At 38.0% G+C, this 24,943-nt stretch overlaps 1 protein-coding gene across 1 annotated transcript in view; it reads left to right on the plus strand.

Moving 5' to 3' along the window:
- Window positions 1–24,943, plus strand: part of PDGFC (platelet derived growth factor C) — a gene marked incomplete at both ends in the record, with an annotated part of 209,616 nt that overhangs the window by 136,386 nt on the left and 48,287 nt on the right. The window contains one exon of the mRNA XM_079709811.1: window positions 19,539–19,719. Coding sequence (XP_079565937.1) covers window positions 19,539–19,719 — 181 coding nt within the window. The remainder of the gene's footprint in view (window positions 1–19,538; window positions 19,720–24,943) is intronic.

Consider the following 24,943-nt stretch of genomic DNA (forward strand, 5'->3'; position numbering starts at 1 on the left):
ACAGTAGGACCTTGTTGTTTATCCATCCTATATACAATAGTTTGCATCCGCTAATCCCAAACTCCTAATTTGTCCCTCTCCCACCCTCCCCTTTGGTAACCGTAAAGCTGTTCTCTATGTGTGTGAGTCTGTTTCTGTTTCGTAAATAAGTTCATTTGTATCATATTTTAGATTCCTTTACATTTAATTTAATGGGACAGAAATTTCACTGCCCAGAAATCTCTCAGGGGCTTAGTTGTTTCTGTTGTCATTTTCAAACTCTTAACCATATGACCCAAGCCCATGACAAATCCCTAAATGTAATGGAACCAACAACTCTGGTGAACACACTGCTGACAGTCAGGTGGTAGTAAAGGACTTATGCATTGCATACAGTACATGTTGAAACCTCATTGCTCAAAGATTTCTCCCCTAGAGTGATTCCTCAATAGCTGTTTCCAGCACTTGGACACATGTCTGAATATACACTGTCAACAGTCAAGTAGACCGTGCTCCCTGTCTGCCGAGAAACCCAGATCGTTTCCCCATATGGAAGCTGACTTAACCCCCGACTCTTTCTCAGCAGAAACCCCGTGCACTGACTTCAATCACCCACTTCTCAACATTCCTATCTGTGGCTCTCCATCTCTGCCCGTCTGTCTGAATAAGCGAGCCAGTTCATGGTATCAAAATATTTGTGTAAACGGAACCAGTCCTAATTCATCGCTTCTAAAATTATTTCATGGGATTGTGGTAGGCACTGTTTTTGCTGGGGCATCGGGGTTAATCTCGGCAGAAATGAGGCCTGCACTGTATGTTATCCGAGAGCATTTTGCCCCCCGAAACTCTCTAATTGTAGTTTCCCTACTATTTATCTAGGTTAAGGATGTCCAAAAGCGTGACGGTAATAGCTCAACATCATTCTCCAAAGTGTGACACTACTCTTTTATGCTTAACAAACTTCAGATTCTTGTTTATATCTCTCAAGAACTTGAATATGAGGAATTTTTTAGGAGATAAAAAGGAACGTTTAAAAAAACAATTCAAAGTTTTCCATGCACCCTGCAAAGAAAAAAAAGAAAGAAAAAGAGAAGGGAAGGAAAAAAAGAAGAGAGGGAGGGAGAGAGGAAGATACTGTGTTTGCTGCCAGCTATTTGCAGACTACACTCCTTTTCTGATGCTGTCAGGTCTCCGAGGGCCTGGGCAGAGAACCCTAGCAGATGGGAGCTATGTGACAAATAGCACCACTTACCGAGCTCCTACTGTTTGCAAAGCAAACTAGGTTTGCAAAACAAATTATGTTAGTTACTCACGTGAGCTCTAATCTTTCAGCAGTCCTTCACAGGAGGCATTATCCTTATTTTACAAAAGAGGATACAGGTGAAAGAGGATGTAAACACTGCCCAAACAGACAGAGCTGGAAAATGGTAAAGATTGTATTCATACCTTTGCTCCAAGTTAAAGCATTATCTAAGAATAGAATTATCCCTGTCTGTACTAACTGTTGTATCATTTGCTAGGCAAGAAAAACATCATTATGTATCTTTCTTGTTCATCATAAAACTAAATACAAATAACACCTGGTAGCTTAAATCATTAAGTAATAGTCACGATCACATCGATAGGAAATGTACTTCCTATCCGAAGATTTTGATAATTAAGTAGTCACTGGTTTACAACTCATAATTCCATCCCCAGACTGTTTGCTAATAATAGGAATGTATGTTCATCAGATGTTTACAATCGGTGCAAAGTTCAGGTTCGCTGATGCTCTGGTTTACTCTGCTGCAGTAAGGTGATGTGAGCATTCCCTCCTAGGACCAGAGATTAATTATGTGCTTAGTGAAGGCCCACTAGTGTAAGGGACAGAGTAGGAGCATTAGCATAATCCCTGCCCTCGGGGAACATCTAAACTAGCCAGAGATGCCAGTGCTTGAAAGACACAAGATAATGTGAAATTGAATGCTAAATTGTGAAGAATAGAATAAGATTCTCAAAGTGGAGAAGTCTGAACAGAAATGAACATCCTGAGAAAGTCACAAGCAGGGTGGCTGCCAGGAGATGCCAGAAGTTGGTATTTACCATCATGAACTCACCACCGGAAGGTGGCCTTTACCTGAGATGATCCAAAATTTGGCTTGAAGAGCACATTGAACCAGCTTCTGAAGGCCAGGCTTAGGTGAAGCAAACTGTCAAAATATCAACCTGTAAACCAGAATTAAATGTATTCAGTTTAAATGAAAAATATAATGTCCGAGGTTCTGATTTGACAAAGAAGCGGATAAATCACCACTCGTGGTTTTGTATGTGGTGCTTGTGGCATGTGCTCCAGTGTGTGTTGTAGGGAACAGGCCAGTCCTGAAGGTGGGTAAGCCTCACAGCGTGGAGAAGGAGAGGAAGAAAGTATGGATTAGGGTCGGCTACTAGAATCATCTGGATTATGTTAACCAGGGCCTGAAATCATGGGATTTCAGTACAGAGAGAGGAAATAGGCAAAAATATTTTGACATGAACAAAAATATTTGCACTAACAATTCATGAGCTGGGTCGTGTGTGATAAGGAAGCATTAGTCATAAAGCACTTCATAATTCATTAATCTCCTGTTTAACAAAGCAGGTGAGGAGAGTTAGAAAAACTTAGCTACAGTCCTGCTTGTTACTTCCTTGAAAGAGGTAAAATGTTTAGTCAAAGAGAATGGTTGAAATATGCACACTACTATATATAAAATAGATAACCAACAGGGACCTACTGTATAGCACAGGGAACTACATGCAGTTATCTTGTAATAACCTATAATGGAAGAGAATGTAAAAAAAAAGAATATATATGTATACATATATGTATAACTGAATCACTTTGCTGTCAACCTGAAACTAACAACATTTTATTTAAATCGACTATATTTCAATAAAAATTTTAAAAAGAGAATGATTGATGATAACAAGAAGCCTTGAGGTTTGAGAATATGTAATTAATACTGCTTTCACAAGAATTTATTCAGTATAGAAACACTGGTGAGGTTGAGATGTACAAGCATGGGTCCCTACTTGGGGGACGATTTGAAAAAGAAACAGCCGGATACCTAGACCATAGCATTCAAAGACAGCAAGTTGCGTAACTAGTATTCAGCTAGCGTGCCAAGGTGTATACAGCAAATCAGAGAGCTCACCGTGGTAATGATTAGCATGTGAGGAAATGAAGGAGGAATAACTTTATAATAAATTTCTAAAAAATAGTGTCTAATTTGGGACTTCCCTGGCAGTCCAGTGGTTAGGACTTTGTGCTCTCACTGCTGAGGGCATGGGTTCAATCCCTGGTCGGGGAGCTAAGATCCCACAAGCCACAGCATGGCCAAAAAAAAAAAAAGGTCTTAATTTATTACTCTGAGTAAAGTCTAGAGTCCTCGTGTTTTAAAAGCCACTTGCAATTATTTTTGAGAAAGTTATGCTTGTGTTTAACGTGAATAGGCAGAATTAGAGAAAGAAGAAAAAAATGTTCAAGAGTATAAATGTTAGTTATATAAGAATATTTCAAGACCGCATGTGTAATCATGACTGTTTGGTTGCCTACTCTACTTATGTTTGTATATAAATATGTATGTTAACATATATTCATGTGTAAACTCATCCATCTGTCCATCCATCCATCCATCCATCCATCCATCCCACTCACCAGTCATTTAGTCCTTGCTATGTATGGACCAAAGACCATGCTAAACATTGGGAATAAAAAGATTATTAGATGGGCCCCTGGCCTCTAGAAAGCATTGAATAGTAAGAAAACAGTCATGTGTGTAGTGTGGACTTTGCTGGGGAAGGTTGCAACCTCTTTGCCTGTGGGATTCACAGGCGATGCCTCTGAGAAGATGACATTCAGCTGAAATGTGAAGGGTACACGTAGCTGTGCCAAGTGAAATGATAGAGCAAATACTATTAGTCGTGCAGGACTTAATCGGTCAGCTTTTAAAGGGTTGAGCATGGGATCCATTGTTCTAAAGGATTCCATGCTCAGTATTTTAAAAGTTGCCATCAGACAGCTTCTAAGTAGATCCAGTGAAATGTCCTGCCCTGTGTGCTTGGAACCCATGAGTCATAATTGGTGATATAGTGTGTTCTTGACCTATGACAGGAATATTATCGCTGGAGCTGCTGTATTGAGAACTGGGGTCCTGTTCGCCATCTGGTGAGCTGTGCTGTCTCTCCCAGGTTGAGGTTCAAGATGACTAAAACCCTGAGTAGCCCACAATTACTCAGTTGCCCAAAAGCCCACAAGTAGACGGGAAAGTTGTCTGTGTCTCATCAGATCCCTGAACTGAAGTTTGTGGAGGGCGGGGGCAGGGAGAGGATGCATGTTGCCTTATCTTTCACTTTCCTGTGTGGTTTGAAGCACTTTGGTTCGCCTGTCAGCTAAATGGAATGAATGGGTCAGTGTTTGTGCCTTGGTGTCAGATAGTAGTTAGAGGCTGGGGACGTGGAGATGAAAAAAAGAAAAGAAAAGAAAAGAAATGCAGCCCCTGCCTAATAAGAGCTGATATTCTAAGCTTATATCCTGTGCTAATACAGTATTAGAAAGACATTTACATGTGTATTTTTCTCATATTTTAAACTCTAGTTTAAATGAAAATATGAACAGCTTTGTAATTGAAACCAGAGTACATAAGGTGCTGCAAGTGGCTCCTGTTAGACTTCAGTTCTGCCTATATGGCACATGATTTGGTACTCTTCTACTTTAGTTATATTGTTTTCTTGTTTACCTATAAGATTAATAAAATTAAGAAGTGACATGCATGATTGATTCCTGTCATTTTCAGAGAGGACATTGAGGCTTAGTAGAACAAGTAGGTAGATAAAAATTTCTGAATATATGAATAGAAGTCAGGAGATAATTAAAAAAAGAAACAAAGCTATTCTACCCCTTGGTCAAGGGGTGAAGAACCTAAGAAAACTGTTAAAAGAAGCTGAATTTTCTGGTAGCCCAGGAATCTATTAAAGGCTATGGTAAGAGTCCTGGATATCAAAGCCCCTTGAAGGGGTAATTTTAACAGGACGAGGAAAGAAATACAGAGCAAGAGGAAAATTTTTAAAGTGAGAAGAGGAAAATAAAACAATCCTAGGGCCAAAACAAACCCGGCCCAGGGATACTGCCCAGGAAGGTGGGTTGAGCCAGGTGCACACGAAGCCTAGCATTTCTTATGTCTCTTTTCATGCCACAAAATATGAAGTAATTGCCTTAGCTGGACTTACCAGAGTGGTCAAATCACCTAGCAAAATGCAATGTTTTCTTTAATATGAAGATTTTTGTTTTCTTTCGTTTCTTGAGAAATGACAGTCCTTTTTCTTTTTTTTTTTTTTTTTCTTCTGCCTCATTCTGTAGTCAGGTTCCGAGGAAAATATAATCCCATATATCCCATAAACCTTTTGGCATTAGAAATAAAAGTGATGATCTTAGAAAAACTCAAAGTGAAGATTGATTCTTTTCAGAATTGCTCAGTAAACTTTAATAAAAATTATTCCAGCTTTACCTAATTCAGTTTCTGGATTTCACATATGTATGAAATATATATATGAATAGCTTGATAATGAACATGCTTAAAGTAAACACATAGGTACTTAGGGGGTGATATAAAAATCAAAGTGATATGAGTAGAATTTTACCTATTCTACTTATACTCTACATATTTATACCCTAAAGACACACATGCATATATGTGTGTATATGTGTGGGTATATTTACATATGCATGGGAGTATATACACACACAAATATATACCTGTATTCTGTAGAGTGATCACTGAAGACAAAGTAGAAAAAGCAAACAAAATAGCAGTAAAATTCCATTTTTATGACTTGGACAACACAGGTGAATGAGAAATGAGAAGGTCTAGGACACTAATAGAATTTTCATTCTATAATAAAAACTTCCATTAATTAAGCATTTTCTTTATTGCCAGATCCCATCCTATGGGTACCTCTTGGAATCACTCTTTGGTGTATCTGAGGAAGGATGAGGGATCATTTCTCTTCAGAAGAGTCATATGGAGACTATGTCACATGAATTACAAAATCTGCTTTTGTGTTCCAAAGGATGACCTTTCTTTTTTTTTTTAATTTTTATTGGTGTATAGTTGATTTACAGTGTTGTGTTAGTTTCTACTGTACAGCAAAGTGAATCAGTTATAAATATACATATATCCACTCTTTTTTAGGTTCTTTCCCCATAAGGATGACCTTTTAAGGTGTGATTTGTGCTGCACGGCATGTAAGAAAAAGGATTTTGTGCTGCTAGACAGCTCTGCAGTCTTGGAGCCCTAGGTTTCCAAGTGGACCAGTCGGCACTTGGAAGAGTTTTGTGAAAGTCCTTGGTTAGGAGGAGGGGAGGGGCCTTCACTCCTGTGGGGCGTGGAGCCCCTAACCCCGGGCTTCCTGGTTAGGGAGTGGGCCGTGTACAGCACGGGGCTCCTTGTTGGCACATCTGCTCAGTGCCTCAGCCCCTCCAGGACTGTATGTTTTTCTCTGGCTTCATAATACACTGATATTTACAAGTTGGTTTCCATGGATATTGTCTATAGAAAATGATGATATCTGGTGATAGCAGTGCCACATAGACCTTGGGAAATAATAAAATATTCCAGAAAAATGTAGTAGTGAGTGTTTTCTAGTCATATGCTCTGTGTTTAAGCTGCTTTTTTTTTTTTTTTTTTGGCATGACTATACACATTGAAGGAAATGTGATTTGGATCTTAAACCAGAAAAAAGAAAAAAAGCTAAGATTTTTAAAAATGCCTTCTGGACTGTCTAGTTTGGTGCTTCATTTTGCCAAGAGGGACATGATGTCTAGAGCCGGTTAATACTGAACAGCTATTTCCTTAAAATAAGGAGTTCATGACTCAAGACTGAAGGGCTCTGCACATGTTTGTGTTTGTTAAAGTACTAGGCTATGGGTCTGTTCTTAGTGATTTTAAAACTTTGAATAATGAATTATGCTGGATGGCCTGAAATTTGTTTTAAACTCTGAGAGTATTTTTTTCAGAGTATTTTTTCTCAGAAATCATTCCATCATGAAATAAATTTTAATAAATATAAATGCTCAAAATAAGTACCTCGAGTTTAAAAAAAAAAACACTCATGTTCAGGACTATGCCTGAAATTCTCTAGTATCCCAAGAGGAAGAATATTTTTATTTCACTTTGGTGTATTTTAAAACAAACGTATTTTGCCATTTGCACAGACTTTATCACCAAAAGGTAAATTTGTGTATCTAAACAGATGAGCCTTTTAGAATCCCTTATGCTCCTGATCAGCCATTTAAATATTTTCTTTTAAAATCAGGGCCTGACGTCATGATAATGCTTTGATAAGCATTGCATGAATCTGGTCCAAATTTTATTATCACACTACTTAAATAATTCTCTCAGCTTTAGATAAACCCATATCTAGTGCACCTTGGTCTGTCTGTGCAAGTGTAGGGACAATACAGCATAGGTAAAAAATGAACCAACCTAACCAACAGCAATCCTTTGCAAATGTCTTGATTAATGATGTTATGGCCTTTTGCTAATATGTTTAAGCAATGGAATTCAGCTCTTCAAAGAATCTATTTGGTTGGTAGGTAAACAGCATACAGAAGGAGCAGTCTGTAGGATGCCTTTGGGTGATGGTTAATTGTGGGCTTCCTATGCCTGGAATGGTCTTGATATTGGGTGGACAAGAGTATATCCATAGGCCTTCTTTCTTCCCTTAAATTTTTTATTTTATTTTATTTTTTTGCAGTACGTGGGCCTCTCACTGCTGTGGCCTCTCCCGTTGCGGAGCACAGGCTCCGGACGTGCAGGCTCAGCGGCCATGGCTCACGGGCCCAGCCGCTCTGCAGCATGTGGGATCTTCCCAGACCAGGGCACAAACCCGTGTCCCCTGAATTGGCAGGCGGACTCTCAACCACTGCACCACCAGGGAAGCCCTCTTCCCTTAAATTTTGAGGCCCTTTAAGTAAGCCTTGACACGTGCATTCCCATTTCAATATTCCTAGTATCCTAAACTCAAGAGTTGGAATGCGTTACAGGAAGTCCTTTTTTCCTATATCTACCTTTTCTACAGGCCAATTCTGCTGTATCCTTAAGCTATGTATTGAAAGTAGAAGGAAAAATAAACAAGATGATAATCCATGAGAGAAAAACTTTGCTTAAGTCTCAGGAGAATGTTAATTTCACTTCTTCAATTTAGTGTCTCCAGTTTCTGTCCGTACTACAGTGGTTTAGTAGTTGGCACATGTAGCAAAGTTATATTGTCTATCATTTATATAATCGTTACTTAATTATTACTAGCTTAATAGTGACTCAGTCAATAGATGGTTAATAAACAGCCACACACCACAAAGCATCACACTAGGCAGCCCTAAGTGTTAGTGAGGTGTTATTGTAAGAATAATTACCTGATAGTAATGATGATTAAAAGTGGTCCTCAGAGCAGAGAGGAAGCTTATCTCATGAGGGACCTCTGAGTTGACCTGGTAACGGGAGCTGCCTGAATCTCGTCGTAGTTTCAGGAATGGCATAATGGTACAAGGTGATGTTTCTGTAACAGTACATCCATCACCCACGTAGTAGTTGGCTGAGGGTAGGGGTAATACGTTTCAAGGGCTGGTGAGTCTTGGAAAGGATGCTGAGCGGGTAGGTGGGTGCATTTTTTTTTTTTTTTTACATTAACTCATTTCATTCCCACAACAGCCATCGAGTGGATCCTGTTCCTGTGCCTGTTTTGTAGGATGTAAAATACAGACACAAAATTTAAGAATTCGGTATTTGCCCACTGCATTCATGAGTGTGTCTTCTACTACAGTGAAAAGAGCAACCGGTAATAATAATTAATAGCAAGGCATGTGTGCTTGTGTTGTTCTAGGCAGGTAGGCTTCAGAAAGAAGGGCCAGGGGGGCTGGTTCTGAGGTCTGCCTTGAGCCAGAAGTAATGATTCCTGCAGCTTGTGGCCGGATGAGGAGCTCGGGGGTCCGCTGTTTCTCAGAGCAGGGTATTGCATGTGGGGTTGTGACGATAGCAGCTACTAAAAACAAACAAACAAACAAACAAACAAAAAAAACACTTATTGAGCAGTTTACTCCTTAGGCATCGTTCTCATTACTTCATATACATACATTCTCTCATTGACCCTTCACAACAGTCTTGAGAGTTAATGAATATTATCCTCATTGGAAAGAAGACAATCTAGGGAGGCTCCATTGTGTCCTGTTTTGCTAGAGACAGTATCATGTAATGGCTAAGAATATGGGCTCTGAAGCCCAGAGCAAGGAGCTCCCTCCCCATTACTCTTTGCTGTATGACTTGCTTTGTTACCTCTTTATAGCTCAGTTTCCCATCTCTAATATGGTTATAATAATAGGAGCTACAGGTAGGATTGTGTTTGAGGATTGAATCACTTAATATTTATAAAGTATCTGTGTACAGTATGTACTCCATATTGTTTGCTTTATTATTGTGGTTATTATTTTGCACAGATATTCTAGAAGACTTGGGATTTTGGTAAAAGTTATCGTAAACGCATGCCTTTTTGTCATTCAATAATATTGTTTGCCTTTCTTCACAGAGTGTTTATATTTATTTTTTACTTTTATTACTACACATTTTTATAGTTCGCTGAAAGACCTTTTTCCCTATTCGGTTTCTAACTTGTTTTTTTTCTTTTTCTTTTTTTTTTTTTACTGTCATAAGGAAAAACTATTGATGCTTGTATATTGATCTCACAGTTAGTCACTTTACTAAATTCTATTTTAGTTCCAGGTGGTTTTTAAAAGCCAAAAACTTTGAAGTCATCTTTGATACCTGTTTTTCTCTCACACCCAGACCATCTCCTATCAGATCTTCAGACTATTCACAGCTTGGAGCCCATTCTTTACCCCTACCTCCCCCCCATGCTCAAGCCACCCACATGGATGATGGTGAAGCATGTCCAGTCTCTGTGCTTATCCGACTGCTGTCTGTTCTTAAGGGATCTGTTATCAACTAAGGATCGTTTTTCTCCTGCTTCTATTACATTTATTTGCTTTCCTCTCTTATTAAATTAGCTTGAGCTTCCCCCCAAAATGCTGAAAATAGTAGTGAGAATGGCCAATCCTGTCTTTGTTCTAACTTTAATGAGAATGACTTTGATTTTATTAAATGTAATACTTGCAGTTAATTTCTGTTATGTAATTTTACCATGATTTGAAAGTTTCCTGCTCTTCACGGTTGACTCTGTTTTTATCTAAGTATAATTGACTAAGTTTTTTCAGCATTTATTAATATGAACATATAATTTTTCTCCTTTGAATATTCTAAAAGGTCATCATTACATTAATCCTCAAGTTTATGATGCAAATCCATATTCTGTCAAGAAGTATGCTTTTAACCCACTAATGAACGATATTTGATTAAATTTTATTTAGAATTTTTGCATTTCCCTCCATTTATGAGTGAACTTGGTCTTCATTTTACATGTTTGATATATTTTCCAACTTTATTGAGATATAGTTGACATGTAACATTGTGTAAGTTTAAGATGTACAACCTGTTGATTTGAAACACTTATATATTACAGTATGATTACCACTGTGGCATTAACTAACAGCCCCTTCATACCATGTCATTCTACTTCTACATTTAAGATCCATTCTCTTTGCAACTTTCAAGTATATGATACAGTATTATTAACTATATTCATAAGATTTAGGCTAGCTTTTATTATTATTAATTGAGTGAATATCTGGTCACGTTCCATTTTTTTTTTACAATTGCTTACATAACATTGAAATTATACATACCTTTAATATCAAACAGAACTCTTCTATAAATCCCATGCCATTGCATCTTTTTTTTATTGATAAATGTTTTCAATTTCTTCTGGAGTTATTAGTCTGTTCACTTTTTCCACTTTTTCAGTCAACCTTTGTAATTTACGTTTTCCTAGTAAGGCATCCATGTCATTTAGCTTTTCAGATTTAATTGGCAATAGTGTTGCCTAAAACATACTTACAGATGTGAAATCCATTTTTATCTGTGATTACATCTTCCTTACTCCTATGCATGGAAATTCTTGAGAACTCTCTCTCCCCCCCCCAACTCCTTTCTGAGAACCAGCTCTTGGTTTTAATTCTTAATCCTAATTTGGTATTTGAATATATCTTTTAGAGTTTTAGTCTTCACTTTTTTTCACTTTATACTCTCTTGGTTTTCTTTTTTCTTTAATTTTTCTAGCTTTGTAGATTGGGTTCATGGCTTATATATTTGCAGTATTTTTATTTAGTAATAAGATAATTTAAAAATCTTCACTTCCTACCATGTACAGTCAACATCCCCACTTTTTACATGTAGAACTCTCATATTTTCCTGAGAATTACTCCATCGTATGTTGTCCTCCCTCTGAAGCATGCTCTTTGGTTTGACTTATGCATTTCCTGTGTAGGTTTAAATTTCTCCATAACGAATTTTGAGTGCTTAAAAGTAAACAGTCCTGAGTCAGTTAAAATAAATACCTGTAAATGTATATGCCCAAATTATCAAGTTGACTGATCAATTTATTTGAATGACTGTTAATGGTTCTCCAGCCACTGAAGTTCATTTGGCCAATCTGAACAAAGATACATAAATTCGATACTGTTAAGCCTCAGAATAGAGGAAATATAATTAAGTAGGACTATTTTAAATATAATAGGCAGTACAGCTTTGCTCTTCAGAGCATGTGCTTTGGAGTTCAGCTCCCCAAACTGAAGTCTTCACTCTACACTTAGTTGCTATGTGACCTTGGCTGGGTACTTAGCTTTTCCGTATTTTATAATCTGTAAAATGGGCAAAATAACAATATTAACCTTTTATGATTTTTGTGAGGATCAAAGGAATGTATAAAGAGCAATGACTATGTGTAACATGTAATTTAAAATAAATGTTATTGGAGTATAGTTGCTTCACAGTGTTGTGTTAGCCTCTGCTGTACAGCAAAGTGAATCAGCTATACATATACATACATCCCCTTTTTTGGATTTTCTTCCCATTTAGGTCACCACAGAACACTGAGTAGGGTTCCCTTTGCTATACAGTAGGTTCTCCTTAGTGGTCTATTTTATTTATAGTATCAATAGTGTATATATGTCAATCCCAATCTCCCAATTCATTCCACCACCAACCCACATCCTGCCTTGGTATCCATACGTTTGTCCTCTACATCTGCATCTCTATTTCTGCTTTGCCAATAAGTTAATCTGTACCATTTTTCTATATTCCACATATAAATGATATCATATGATATTTGTTTTTTTCTGTCTGACTTCACTCTGTGTGACAGTCTCTAGGTCCATCCACGTCTATGCAAATGGCATTATTTTATTCCTTTTTATGGCTGAATAATATTCCATTGGATGTATGTATCACATCTTCTTTATTCATTCATCTGTCGATGGACACTTAGGTTGCTTCTATGTCCTGGCTGTTGTAAATAGTGCTGCAATGAACATTGGGGTGCATGCATCCTTTTGAATTACAGTTTTCTCTGGATATAAGCCCAGGAATGGGATTGCTGTGTCATATGGTAGCTCTATTTTTAGTTTTTTAAGTAGCCTCCATACTGTTCTCCATAGTGGCTCTATCAATTTGCATTCCCACCAACATGCATAATTATTAAAATTTATTTTCATTATAAGGTAAAGTATGGATGACCATTCTGGTGCCCAAATAGGGATTTAAAACTTTTACTCTGTGTCTGGGTTGTCTTCTGTTAAACCGAAGTGTAAGCCAGTGAGCACTGCTGGATAACTGTCATCTTGTTAAGTTTATTACCTTCCCCAACAAGCCCAGGCTCCCGTCCACACATGCAGAATGAGGCCTTCTGAAGATGCATGTCTATTTGTTGGTAGAGTTTCACACCACCCTCGGGTTCGATCATTCACGGGGTAGATTTAATTGACAGGGTTTTAGTTAGCGTGAACTAGAAACAGCCTGTTTTGCAGGGTTGGTTTATTTTCGTGGAAGGAAGCTGGGTGTAGGACAATTGTGTTTACAAGTGAATTTATTTCTTTGGTTTAGTCCTCAGCAGCTCTCCTATCTTCAGTTTTTAAATTCCCATGTGAGAACGAAAATTTTGTCTACAATACCAGACTTGTTTGTTAAACATAAAAGAACATAAATCCTCCGTGGGTCCCCAGGGGTATGATAGAGAAAGGGAGTGCTCATTATAAACCACTTAGCGCTGTGTGTTCTGTATCATGTTTCCGTGAGAAAGTGATGTTTGATTGGCCCCTAAAATAGGTTTAGTAAATCCCTTAAATACTGATGTGAGCAATTGTGCACGTGGGAAATTAATACCTGAGAGTGTGTTATAGGATTAGCATGTCTCCAGAAAAGTCACCTGGGCATGTGTAGATTTCTGAATCTGAGGATGATTCTGTTTTGTAATTTCACTTTCATGGGTCAGACGTTGCTTGGTTTTATTTTCTCATTTTCTCATTTATTTTCTCATCTCATTCATTTGGCTGAGGCCTGCAGATAATCTTTTATCATTGTTTTCTCTCTTCCTTTTCTTCTTGATGTTTTGAGCTGTGTTGTAGTGTGTTAGCCAACCAACTTATGCAATGAGTCCCATATTCTCTACATGGCATTCTATGAGAAAAAAGAAAAATTTCAAAGTATTGGGGAAGATAATTGGATTGAATACTTTAGTTCTTTTCCAACCACACTCTATAAACAAGTTAGAGGAAAATATGGAATCAAGTGGCAGTGATTTGTGTTTTGTTTTGTTTCTATTTTGAAGGTTAGGAAGCAGCCGTGAGGCATGGTAATATGTCTCAGGTAGATTGTCACTGGGTCTGTTTTAGACGACTTGAATATGATTTAAATATAAGAATGCTATTTTGGGCTTCCCTGGTGGCGCAGTGGTTGAGAGTCCGCCTGCCAATGCAGGGGACACGGGTTCGTGCCCCGGTCCGGGAGGATCCCACATGCTGCAGAGCGGCTGGGCCCGTGAGCCATGGCTGTTGAGCCTGTGCGTCCGGAGCCTGTGCTCCGCAACGGGAGAGGCCACAGCGGTGAGAGGCCCGCGTACCGCAAAAAAAAAAAAAAAAAAAAAAAAGAATGCTATTTTTAGCAAGAGGATTTCCTGTTTTGATTCACAAAATTAATGTGGAATAATTGGATGAAACTTAGCATTATATTATCATAACGACACTGTTTTTGAAAAAAAATCCTAAAATACCAAATTTACTATGAAACAGTTAGTAGTATAACTTAAGTTCTACTTCTGAAAGGCAAAGAACAGAGCACTTTTTAGATGTCCATTTCATTTAACTTCATGTAATGAAAAACTATGTAGGTCTTTAAAACATGATGATAAATTTATGTATGCACCAGACTTGTATGAGCTTGTGAGAATTAATTACCAGCTATCTAACTGCAAATCCAAAAGTTGTTATAAAGATTAGGGTTATGGGTTTTCTTTTTATGGCATCAAATTCAGTAGCAAATCTTCATGAAACAAGTAATAATCTACTTGTCACTCTTATCTGCAGGACAGTGATTTTTGTCTCAGGATACAAGTTAGATATGGCAAAGTTTAAGACTTATTTGTTCCTTAATACATTAACACTGATCATCTAGATATTTCTGAGTGTGTTTAAAAACTCCTTTTGTTTTTATTTTTTATTTTTCTAAATTGTGTGCTGTCGTGAGTTGCTGAATTAAGGCCAGTAAGATCTTTCTTTTTATTTTTATATTTTATTTTTTTAAATATTTTTGGCTGCATTGGGTCTTCATTGCGGTGTGCGGGCTTCTCATTGAGGTGGCTTCTCTTGTTGCGGAGCACAGGCTCTAAGCACACAGGCTTCAGTAGTTGTGGCACACAGGCTCAGTAGTTGTGGCTTGCGGGCTCTAGAGCGCAGGCTCAGTAGTTGTGGCTCACGGGCTTAGTTGCTCCGTGGCATGTGGGATCTTCCCGGACCAGGGCTCGAACCCATGTCCCCTGCATTGGCAGGTGGATTCCTCACCACTGCGCCACCAGAGAAGCCCATAAAAACACCTTTTAAATACTTATAAAGAGCTTACACATCGGATTAACAAATATTGTGCTTCTTTTTTTTTGGCCACAGCGGCGGCATGCAGGATCTTAGATCCCAGACCAGGGATTGAACCTGTGCCCCCTGTAGTGGAAGCACAGAGTCTTAACCACTGGACAGCCAGGGAAGTCCCTGGTGTTTCTTTTTTTAACAGAAATCAAAAGGAAATATGTATAATAATAATAGTTATGTGAGTTGTTAGTTTTAGGTTCCTTGCAAATGGTATTCTTTCCTCTTGAGATGTTTCTATTAGAAAGATTATAATAGTTGTTTTGCAAATGGTCTGGAGGAGGGAATAAGTTAGGAGTTTGGGATTAACATATACACACTACTGTACATAAAAGAGATAACCAACAAGGACCTGCTGTACAGCACAGGGAACTCTACTCAATATCTTGTAATAACCTATAAGGGAAAAGAATCTGAAAAAGAACATATATATGTTTAACTGGGTCACTTTGCTGTATACCTGAAACTAACACAACATTGTAAATCAAATTTACTTCAATTTTTAAAAATTAGAAAATAAAATTATAGTAAAATGATCTGAAGAAAGTTTTTGACACTAAGTGTTCACCCAACCAGTTTATTGAAAATGACTTCATAATTGCCAGGCCCATGGGATGCTTCTTGGCTTTCATCTCCTTTGGTCTTTCTCTGGCAGTGACAGTGGTCCCAGTTCTGCTTGGATGGACACTCTCCCTCCCTCTTTCCTTCGTTCTGTGCCATCCTGCTTCCCTGAGGGCTCCTTTCCAGGATGTTTTTGTTACAAGGGCTTTCTTTCTCCCCACACTTGAGATGCTGTTGTTTCCTGGCACCCTCAGATGTGTTGTGATCCTGTGTCTATGCTGCTGCCTCATTGAAAAACTCCTGTAGGTGCCCCATAGTCTGCAAGGGAAGCAAACTCAGATGCCCATGTGGGCAAGTGATGGAAATAAATGAAGATCTGGTTATTAAGAAAAAAACATAATAAAGCAGCATAGGAAACAGACAAGGATTTTTAAAAACTGGAAGGAGGATTCCTCATCTAAAGCCCTTTCCACCTGGCCCAGCCTCAGTTTACATGAAGGAGTGAAGGCCATACTGACCTCATGCAGTAAACACTCTCCGTGCCTGGCACCCAGCTGCTCGGGTGAGGCCATGAGGAGGACAAAGGCCCCTCCTCTCCTGGAGCTGAAGCCGGTTCTGCAGATCTGAGTAACACAAGGAGTAACACCAGGGCTAATAATATTTAGTATGACCAGATGTTCAAATTTGTTTTGAAAGGGCCTGAAATCCAGATTTTTCTGTGAAATTTGACTTTTTAAAATGTTGATTTACAGACAGGGAAAGACAGATATCATATGATATCACTTATGTGTGGAATCTGAAAAAAATAATATAAATGAACATATTTACAAAACAGAAATAGACTCACAGACATAACAAACTTATGGTTACCAAAGGGGAAAGGGGGGTGAGGGGGATGGTGGGAGGTAAATTAAGAGTTTGGAAATAACATATACATGCTACTATATAAAAAATACATAGACAGTAAGGACCTACTGTACAGCCCAGGGAACTATATTCAGTATCCTGTAATGACCTATAACGGAAAAGAATCTGAAAAAATATATATATGTATATGGATAACTGAATCACTTTGCTGTACACTTGAAACTAATACAACATTATAAATTAACTATAGTTCAATAAAAAATAATAAAAAATACAGGTAGCACCTAAAAACTTAATTGATTAATTAAATGTCGACAAATATTTTAAAGAAGGGTAGAAACTCTTCAAACTGTGCTTACCTATTTGGAACATTGGTCTCCAAATTACTTTTCTAACATCTGACTCTGAAATTTCAAGGCCTTTGTACCTACACCTGTTCTTCCAGCTTGAGCTCCATCCTCTTTTCACAAGGGACCACCCCAGGCCCCTGGTTTCCTCTGTTACATCCTCGGGATTGTGATTCTCGCTAGAATTCATTTCCATTCTCCCTGTCCCCCTGGTCAGTCAGGACTCACTGACAGCCCAGATGCTCCTTTGAAGGCTGACCCTCATCTCACTGTATAGGGTTTCCCTCACTTTGCCAATGCTCCGCACTGCCCGTTTTTCCTAAGCCCTCTCATTAGATCACTCAGCACTGTTTAATGGACCCTAGGCCATAGAAGCTATGGTTTCATCTCTGTATCCTGAGAATCTAGCCCAGCACTTTGTGGGCTGGCACTTTGTGCCAGGACAGTGCTTCACAGGTACTCGTGGAATGACTGACCAGGCCTGAAATCAGCTCTCTGCAAACTAGTCCTGATGGTAACCCATATCAGATAGCTTCACCTCCCAAACACAGAACAGACATACTCTGTGAAAAGCAACTTTGTTCCACCTGTAAACAATCTCGGTATAAAAATTATTCTTTGATTTAAAATGTTAGTTATCAACTTTTATACCATGTAATGTCTGAAATAACCACTCAGTCTGTTTTACCCAAATCCTCCTACCCCCGTCCCTCTTCCTGGTCCCTTTCACAGCAAGACTTCTGGGAAGTTTGTACCGGCTGCCTTGTGCATTTATAACTTATCACCCAGGCTAGTGGCGTGATCGAGCAGAACTATGCTCTCCTCTGGTATCTGGGTTTTCTTATTTGTTGCTTTCACACTCGCAGGGTCACATTAAAGTAGGTGCCGGGTGGGGGCAAAGGGGTGCTGGGTAGAGAGAAAGGGCAAACTGTTGAGTGGGAGCTCTGTGCCAGCGACGTCTAGGTGCCGCGCGTGTGCTGCCCCGCCTTCCCTCTCTTAAAACATCCCAGTGAGTCAGGTAGCATTCTCCTCATTTTAAGGACTAGAAAAACGAGGCTGGAACAGGTTAAGTTACACACCATAGGAGAGTTCTGGCTACTGCTTGAGGACAAAGATGCATAAGTACAATTGGTTCATTATGCACTTTGTGCTTTTTCATCAGTTTTTTTCTTCTGTAAATTCAATACTGTACAAAGTATATTAATTTTAGTTGTCTGGTATCTACTGAATTTAGATTTTTTAAAAAATCAACCAGTTGTTTTCATCCATGTCAGACCTCCCTTAAGAAAAGTTTGACAATGTCCTCTTTACTATTGTGACACGCAATTCATAACAGCGATCATCTATTTATATGTGCAGTTGTTTAAAAAATAAATATAATGGCCTACATGCTCTGTAAAGCTGAAATAATAACAGTAATTTATATTAAAATACACATGCACCATTACAAGAAACAGAAAATGAAGTAGTCATATGTTTGTACATTTTTAGCAGCAGACTCAGAGTAAATGGGTATGTTTTCTGGTTTTCACTGTGATGCAAAGAGTATAAGCAATGTTCCTATTAGTGATTTGATTTTCCAAAGTAGTAGCTGTTGTTCCAAAGTATAGAAACTTCCTTCAACTTAACGTGATAGTTCTACTTCTAGAAAATTTGGCTTAAACTAAATCTGCAAAACATATTTGTGTTTCTATGTGACAGTATTATCTTCCAGACTCAGATGGACGATAGCAGAAATATTGCCTACGTGAGTGTCCAGCGAACTGTTTGAAAGGCCTGGAGGGCGTGGAGCAAACACCCATTTTTGGGACTGTCCCATGTTGGGTGTCCACGGACCTTTCCCTCTTCAACCACCCCCCATCATTGAGACAATGTAAAATGCCCCTACACATTTCTCACAATTCTCTTAAGGGGCAGCCCTGCTCTCCATGAGTGCCACTTATTGAAACTTTCAAACCCAAGTTAATATTGGTTAGAAAAGTATTAAGCATTCATTCCATAGGTTTAAGATACTGTGTGTAGCACAGTGTAAACCAGAAGTATGTAAGAATTGATTCCTTTCTTCAAGGGTTTAACAGCCTAGCTAACAAAATGGATCACTTGCATAGACGTAGTTAAAAGTATGTGTTTATCAGGAAAAGAAAGATGGCGGTGAGCTGAGAACAGCCAGAAAGGTCTCACAGTGGCAGCACAGTACAGAGTGAGATTTGGAGGACGTGTCTATAAAAAAGTGGCTCTAGAAAATCTTGGAACACAGATGAGGAAAGGAGGCCAAGGAGCCTGACTGGGGTGAAGGAGTGAGCGCCGGAAAGGGATGGGCAATGATCATGGAAATTAAGATTTGGAGCAAAACTGTCATATCCAAATGGAGATTAAATTGAATAATTCATGAATGTCAGATATGGTCACTCTGTACAAAATATTTAAGTTTTGACATGGCTCTTTAAATGAATTTGAAGTTCGTTACCAGTAAAACTGGAGGGCTTAGAATAGAAGACTTGTATTTCTTTAATTGGGAATGCATTTTCAGTTGTGTCTCTTCTTTAGAAGATTTTATTCTATTTATGCAGTTAAATTTGGGATGAACTCACACCTGTGGTCTGCAGGGACTCATTGTCTCCATGGACATGGACTTTGAATTCCTAAAATAACAGACCATGGTTTGATGTCTCTTTTGTCTTGGTCTCTTGCAGGTATGATTTTGTAGAGGTTGAGGAACCCAGCGATGGAGCCGTATTAGGGCGCTGGTGTGGGTCTGGCACTGTACCGGGAAAGCAGATTTCTAAAGGCAATCAGATCAGGATACGGTTTGTGTCTGATGAATATTTTCCTTCGGAACCTGGGTTCTGCATCCACTACAACATTGTCATGCCAGTAAGTACCACTTAGAGATGCCCTTATGCATCTGGATCAGTTGTTTGGTCACTTCTTTTTCTCCTTTTAAACAAGAGATTTAGGAAAATCAAGAACCAAAAACCTTTCCTTAGCTTGATTTTTTTTTTCATAAATGTCACTATGGTTATCACTATAACTATAATTTATTCACTATAGATTATTAGTGTCTCTATCACCTTAAAAGTCCACGCTTTTATGTGATGTTTTAATTTTTCCCCCATTAATGTGTTATCTTTCCTTTCTGTACCCACCAAAAGTTGATTTTTTAGATGTGTCATTTTATCTTTTTTGGGGGGAAAGGTAAACTTATTAACTACTCTTTTCAAATCAGTGTTTTAGTAAAATATATTTTAAAAAGTAGTTATCTCAGTTTTCCTATTTATCTTAATATTTGTCCTGATTAAATAATATTATGGCCTTTGTACCCCAAAGAGGAAGTTTTGAAATTCTCACAGGGATTTAGGAAATATATTTTTATTTGTATTGCAATTGTTTATTCCCTTTATTTTATGTATTATTTCAAACATTTGTATCTATTTGTTGCACTGCAACAAAAATATTGAAAACCTTCTGGCTGTTTATCACATTCTGCTTAAAATGGTAATTCAGAACTATTTATACAAATATGGTGTCACCTAGCATACTTTTCAAATATGATGAGTATCACCATTTAAAAGAATACAAAATTGATATCATTAATGATTTTGACAGATTTAGCAAATCAGTATGCACACTGGGAACATGAAATGGTGTGGGCTACATGCATTAATTAACATGTATATTCTAACCACGTATAAAAATAATGCATCCAGCACACTAACAATTCATGAGGCCAATTAGAAAATATGGGATTAATATTTAACTTTATATATTATTATATAATTATTATAATTATAATTACAATTAGAATATATAATTATGATAATTATATATTATATTAATATCATGAATAATTATACATTAACATAAATATTATGAATGATTATACATTATTCATATATTATATTATTATTATATTATATTATATAATAATTTTTAAACATTGTGAATAATTATATATTATTCATATTATAACATTAAGCAGGAATTTCCCTTTTTTTGATTGCCCAAACTCAATTCCGTGGAATAGTATTTAAGCAACTGACTAAATTATGAAATTTAAGTATTGTTTGAGATACAGCTGAAAAGAACAGAATATAAACTGAAGTTGGAAAAAGGATAATTTATTTATTTATTAACAGAATCATTTACTGTGTACAATTGAAGTTAAGAGAGGTACCTCTAAAATATGCTGTGAATTTACATTGTGAATCTTGATCAATTTCCTGATATAGATTATTTGACATATTTGTATCTCTATTCCATTATGAAATACTTTGCACAGTATAGATTCTCTACCATGTCCTTTGTTAATTTCCAAAATTTTTCTTAATTTAACTTTAACATTTTTTATTTAAATTTAATATAATTTAATAATTTCACCTAGAAAAGTGTTAATATTAGACAAGGATGAACTTATTTAAAACCCTTTTGATACTGTGACTATTTGCTTGAATGAAGCCACTAAGAATCTGTTTATCACCCTTTCACAGTATGCTGCTTCACAGAATTTATGAGTTTAATATTTGTTTTAAGCCTAAAATGCCCTTGGGAACCCAAGCTACACTTTCACAAAGTTATACAGTACATATTTTCCAGTTTGGATTTAGCACATATAATGTTCTTAAATATTTAAATATGAAACAATCAAATTTTACTGTAAAACATAATGGTAGGTCTTGTATCATAGCAAAGGTTTGATTTATCCCAAACCTGTGACAAAAATAAACTTGAAACTGAGAAGCTATTTGTACAGTATTTTAAATGAACTAGTGTCTTCACATTATATTAATAGCAATCTATCATCATCCCACAGAATAAGACATGAAAACAAAAACATATATATGCTGACACCAAGTGTTGCCTTCCTCTGATTTTATGGTCTCATAGGTTGTCTGGTTGTATAACCCACGGAGTGGTGTGGAAGAAATAAAATATGTAAAGACAAAAACACAGGAAATGTACAGTGCCTTGCTTAGTTCTGGCCCCATTATAGTTTTTCAATAAGTAGTTGAATACTGAGTTGACCATACAACTCAGTCACCCCAGCTTAACTAACAGTGGATTCACTGACACTTGTGTTTCCATATGTATGTGTGTGTCAGATTCCTGAGCCTGGAGATGAGATAAAGACCCATAAGGATCTGCTGTAAGTACCACCCATCCTCTGGACTGGGAAAGACCCTGACCCCTGGGTTTGACCTTTTACCAGGGATTCACTGTGACTAAAACCAGAAACTGCATCTGGGAGACTTTGGGTGAAGAGGGTATTTCTGTTTGCATCATCAAAATTAAGTTGTTTTTAGATCATTACTGAAATAGTTGGATAAATTGTCAATATGGACTTTGGATTGACACTCTCTTGAGCTCTGTTGAACGTGTCTTTCTTGGTAACTAACTTCTTAGTAACTAGTTGCCCTGTGATGGCTGCCTGGGGAAACAGTTTGCATTATCCTTAGGAAACCGTCAGGCTGGGGCCAGAAGAAGCAAGAGAAGAGGACAGTAGGTTCATGCCTTGCTTAACACGTGTGACCTGGTGATTTTAATCTTGCCAGATGGCTTTCTGGAGTGATCACTGATACATGAGTTGTACTGTCTCACAAGCTTTGACTCTTCAGGGTGTGAGTTTTTTTATTTTTATTTTTTTATAAATTTATTTATTTATTTATTTATTTATTTATTTATTTATTTATTTATTTCTGGCTGTGTTGGGTCTTCGTTTCTGCGCGAGGGCCCTCTCCAGCTGCGGCGAGCGGGCCAGTCCTCATCGTGCGCGGGCCTCCCACCAACGCGGCCCCTCCCGTTGTGGAGCACAGGCTCCAGATGTGCAGGCTCAGTAGTTGTGGCTCATGGGCCCAGCCGCTCCACGGCACGGGGGATCCTCCCAGACCAGGGCTCGAACCTGTGTCCCCTGCATTGGTAGGCAGACTCTCAACCACTGCACCACCAGGGAAGCCCAGGGTGTGAGTTTACTTTGACAGTTTACCTGCCATTCCCTCACTTACCCTTTGCCCTGATCCCATGTAGCCGTGGCTCTCTCCGTGCAGCCCACACTCATTCTGCTCTCAACAACTGCCCCAAGTTGGTGAATGAAAATCGGTGAGTGATTTTGCTCTCTAGCCTCCCAGAGTGTCCTGAATTATCAGTGTACATTGCTCAAGGGCACCCCTCCCTGCCTGACCCTCTCCCCCAGCATCCCTGCCAGCAGGGCATCATCCATCAGTCTTATCTGTGCACCAGCGAAGGAAAGCCTCAGGGAAGAAAATTTGCCTTTTGGAGAAGAGGCTTTAAAGTTCTGCGGCATTTGCTCAGGGGCAAGTGCCCCTCCAAGCCCCTGGATCCTCGCTCACACTTTTTTTTTTCTTTTTTCCCCATAGATGAACTTCATAATTAACACACCCAGCTCCCCAGAGGCCATGGTCTCCCTGACTGCAAACCCCCTGCTGCACAGTAGGACTGAGGGGCCACTGGCCCGATGGCTTCTTAATTTTGTAATGATAAAATGCTATTCAGCACAGGCCCTGAGTGGACTGTGAACTTCCTGCCTTGAGGTTTGTCGCTGTGCAACTGTTCAGTGTTACCTCATCTGCCATCACCCCTGGGGGGTGTGAACCCCCCATGGAGCTATCTCACTTACTGTATGTGACAGAGTAGTGATGATTCATAAACCAGAAAACTGAAGAATCGCAGTAATGATGTGACATACTCTCCTGGTCCTGGTGTATTAGGCTGTATGGCCAAGGATACATTCTTGCCCTCCTTAAAGAAAGAATGGAACTGGAATCTTTTCTTTTCTTTCCTTCTTTTTCTTGTTGTTGTTGGGGACTGGAGCACCCCCGTGGGGTAAAGAAATTAGTGCCTACTTATGACATCATACACATTGATGGGTCTAATCATCCTTACCTGCTTTTTTATAATGATCAGAACGAATATTTTGCATCTATCGACACATAGAAAAAAAATGTTGAGTTTAATCACATTTTTTTCTGGGACAATTATAGAGAAAGTTTATTTTAATATCCTTTATATTTTACAAATAAGAGAGTGAACTCCGTACCCCTCTTTGGGAGCTTGAATGAATATTTATTTCAGTCAAGCTTTAAGACTCTGTGGTTCTGATTACCATACATCTTAGCAGGAGAGTTTTAATGCATTAGTTAAAATTCTCAGAAACAGTTTTTGTTACTCGTGTTGCCATTAAAAATTGGGTTCACCTTTGAAAGATGATTTACCCACTCTTTTTCCCTCCACCAGTGAATGAGAGAGCGTATAGTTAAACAAGGGATCCCTTACTATTTCGGACAAAGTGATGCTGATCTAATATAGTTCATATGTGTTTTATATAGAGATATGCTTTCCTTTGTAATATTATGTTTTCAGTACCATTTTCTTGATTCCCAGGTACCTTAGACTAAGACATGAATAACATTTATCTTTCCATTTTGCTCTTTTAAGTTGATATTATAGACTGTTAGTTTAGAAAGAAAACGTAGCATAGGATGTTTACCTGAAATTAGAGCTAGTTCTTTGTAGCTTTTAAAAAAGTAGTACCAGATTGACTACATCAATTAAAACTTATAGAATTTTCATGCTGTTTTCAAGAATTATTTATGGAAATGTATATTCACCAATCATGCTCCATTAATACATAATGGAAAAGAAATCCAGGCAAATGGACGCCAAACAATATATATCCAGCTTTCTGATGGGGCATAAGGAGTTAATAATGTCTTTGATTTTTGTTTCCTTTATGCTAGAAGAGGGGAAAAAAAAGCCTGGTAGATTAGCAGTGAGAGATTGTTTGGGAAGAAATGAAGCAAAACTGAAATAAAACAGTGCAAGCCTGTTTCTGTTTGGAGGCCACACACAGTGAGTGCCAGCGCACATTTCAGATCTCTTAGAAAGAAAAGAAAATTTCTTGTTTAATTTTGGAGTAATTTATAATAGAGTATGTGTGTTTCACCCTGCATACTGTAGTATAAGCACCATTATTTTAAAATGTTAAGAAACTACAAAGGCTGAATAACAACATCTTTTCTCATATCAAAAAACGTTGTTAAAAGTGTTTTATTTTTTAAAAAATTCTCAGCCTTAATGTAAAATA

The sequence above is a fragment of the Hyperoodon ampullatus genome, assembly GCF_949752795.1.
Source record: "Hyperoodon ampullatus genome assembly, chromosome: 1".
NCBI lineage: Eukaryota > Metazoa > Chordata > Mammalia > Artiodactyla > Ziphiidae > Hyperoodon > Hyperoodon ampullatus.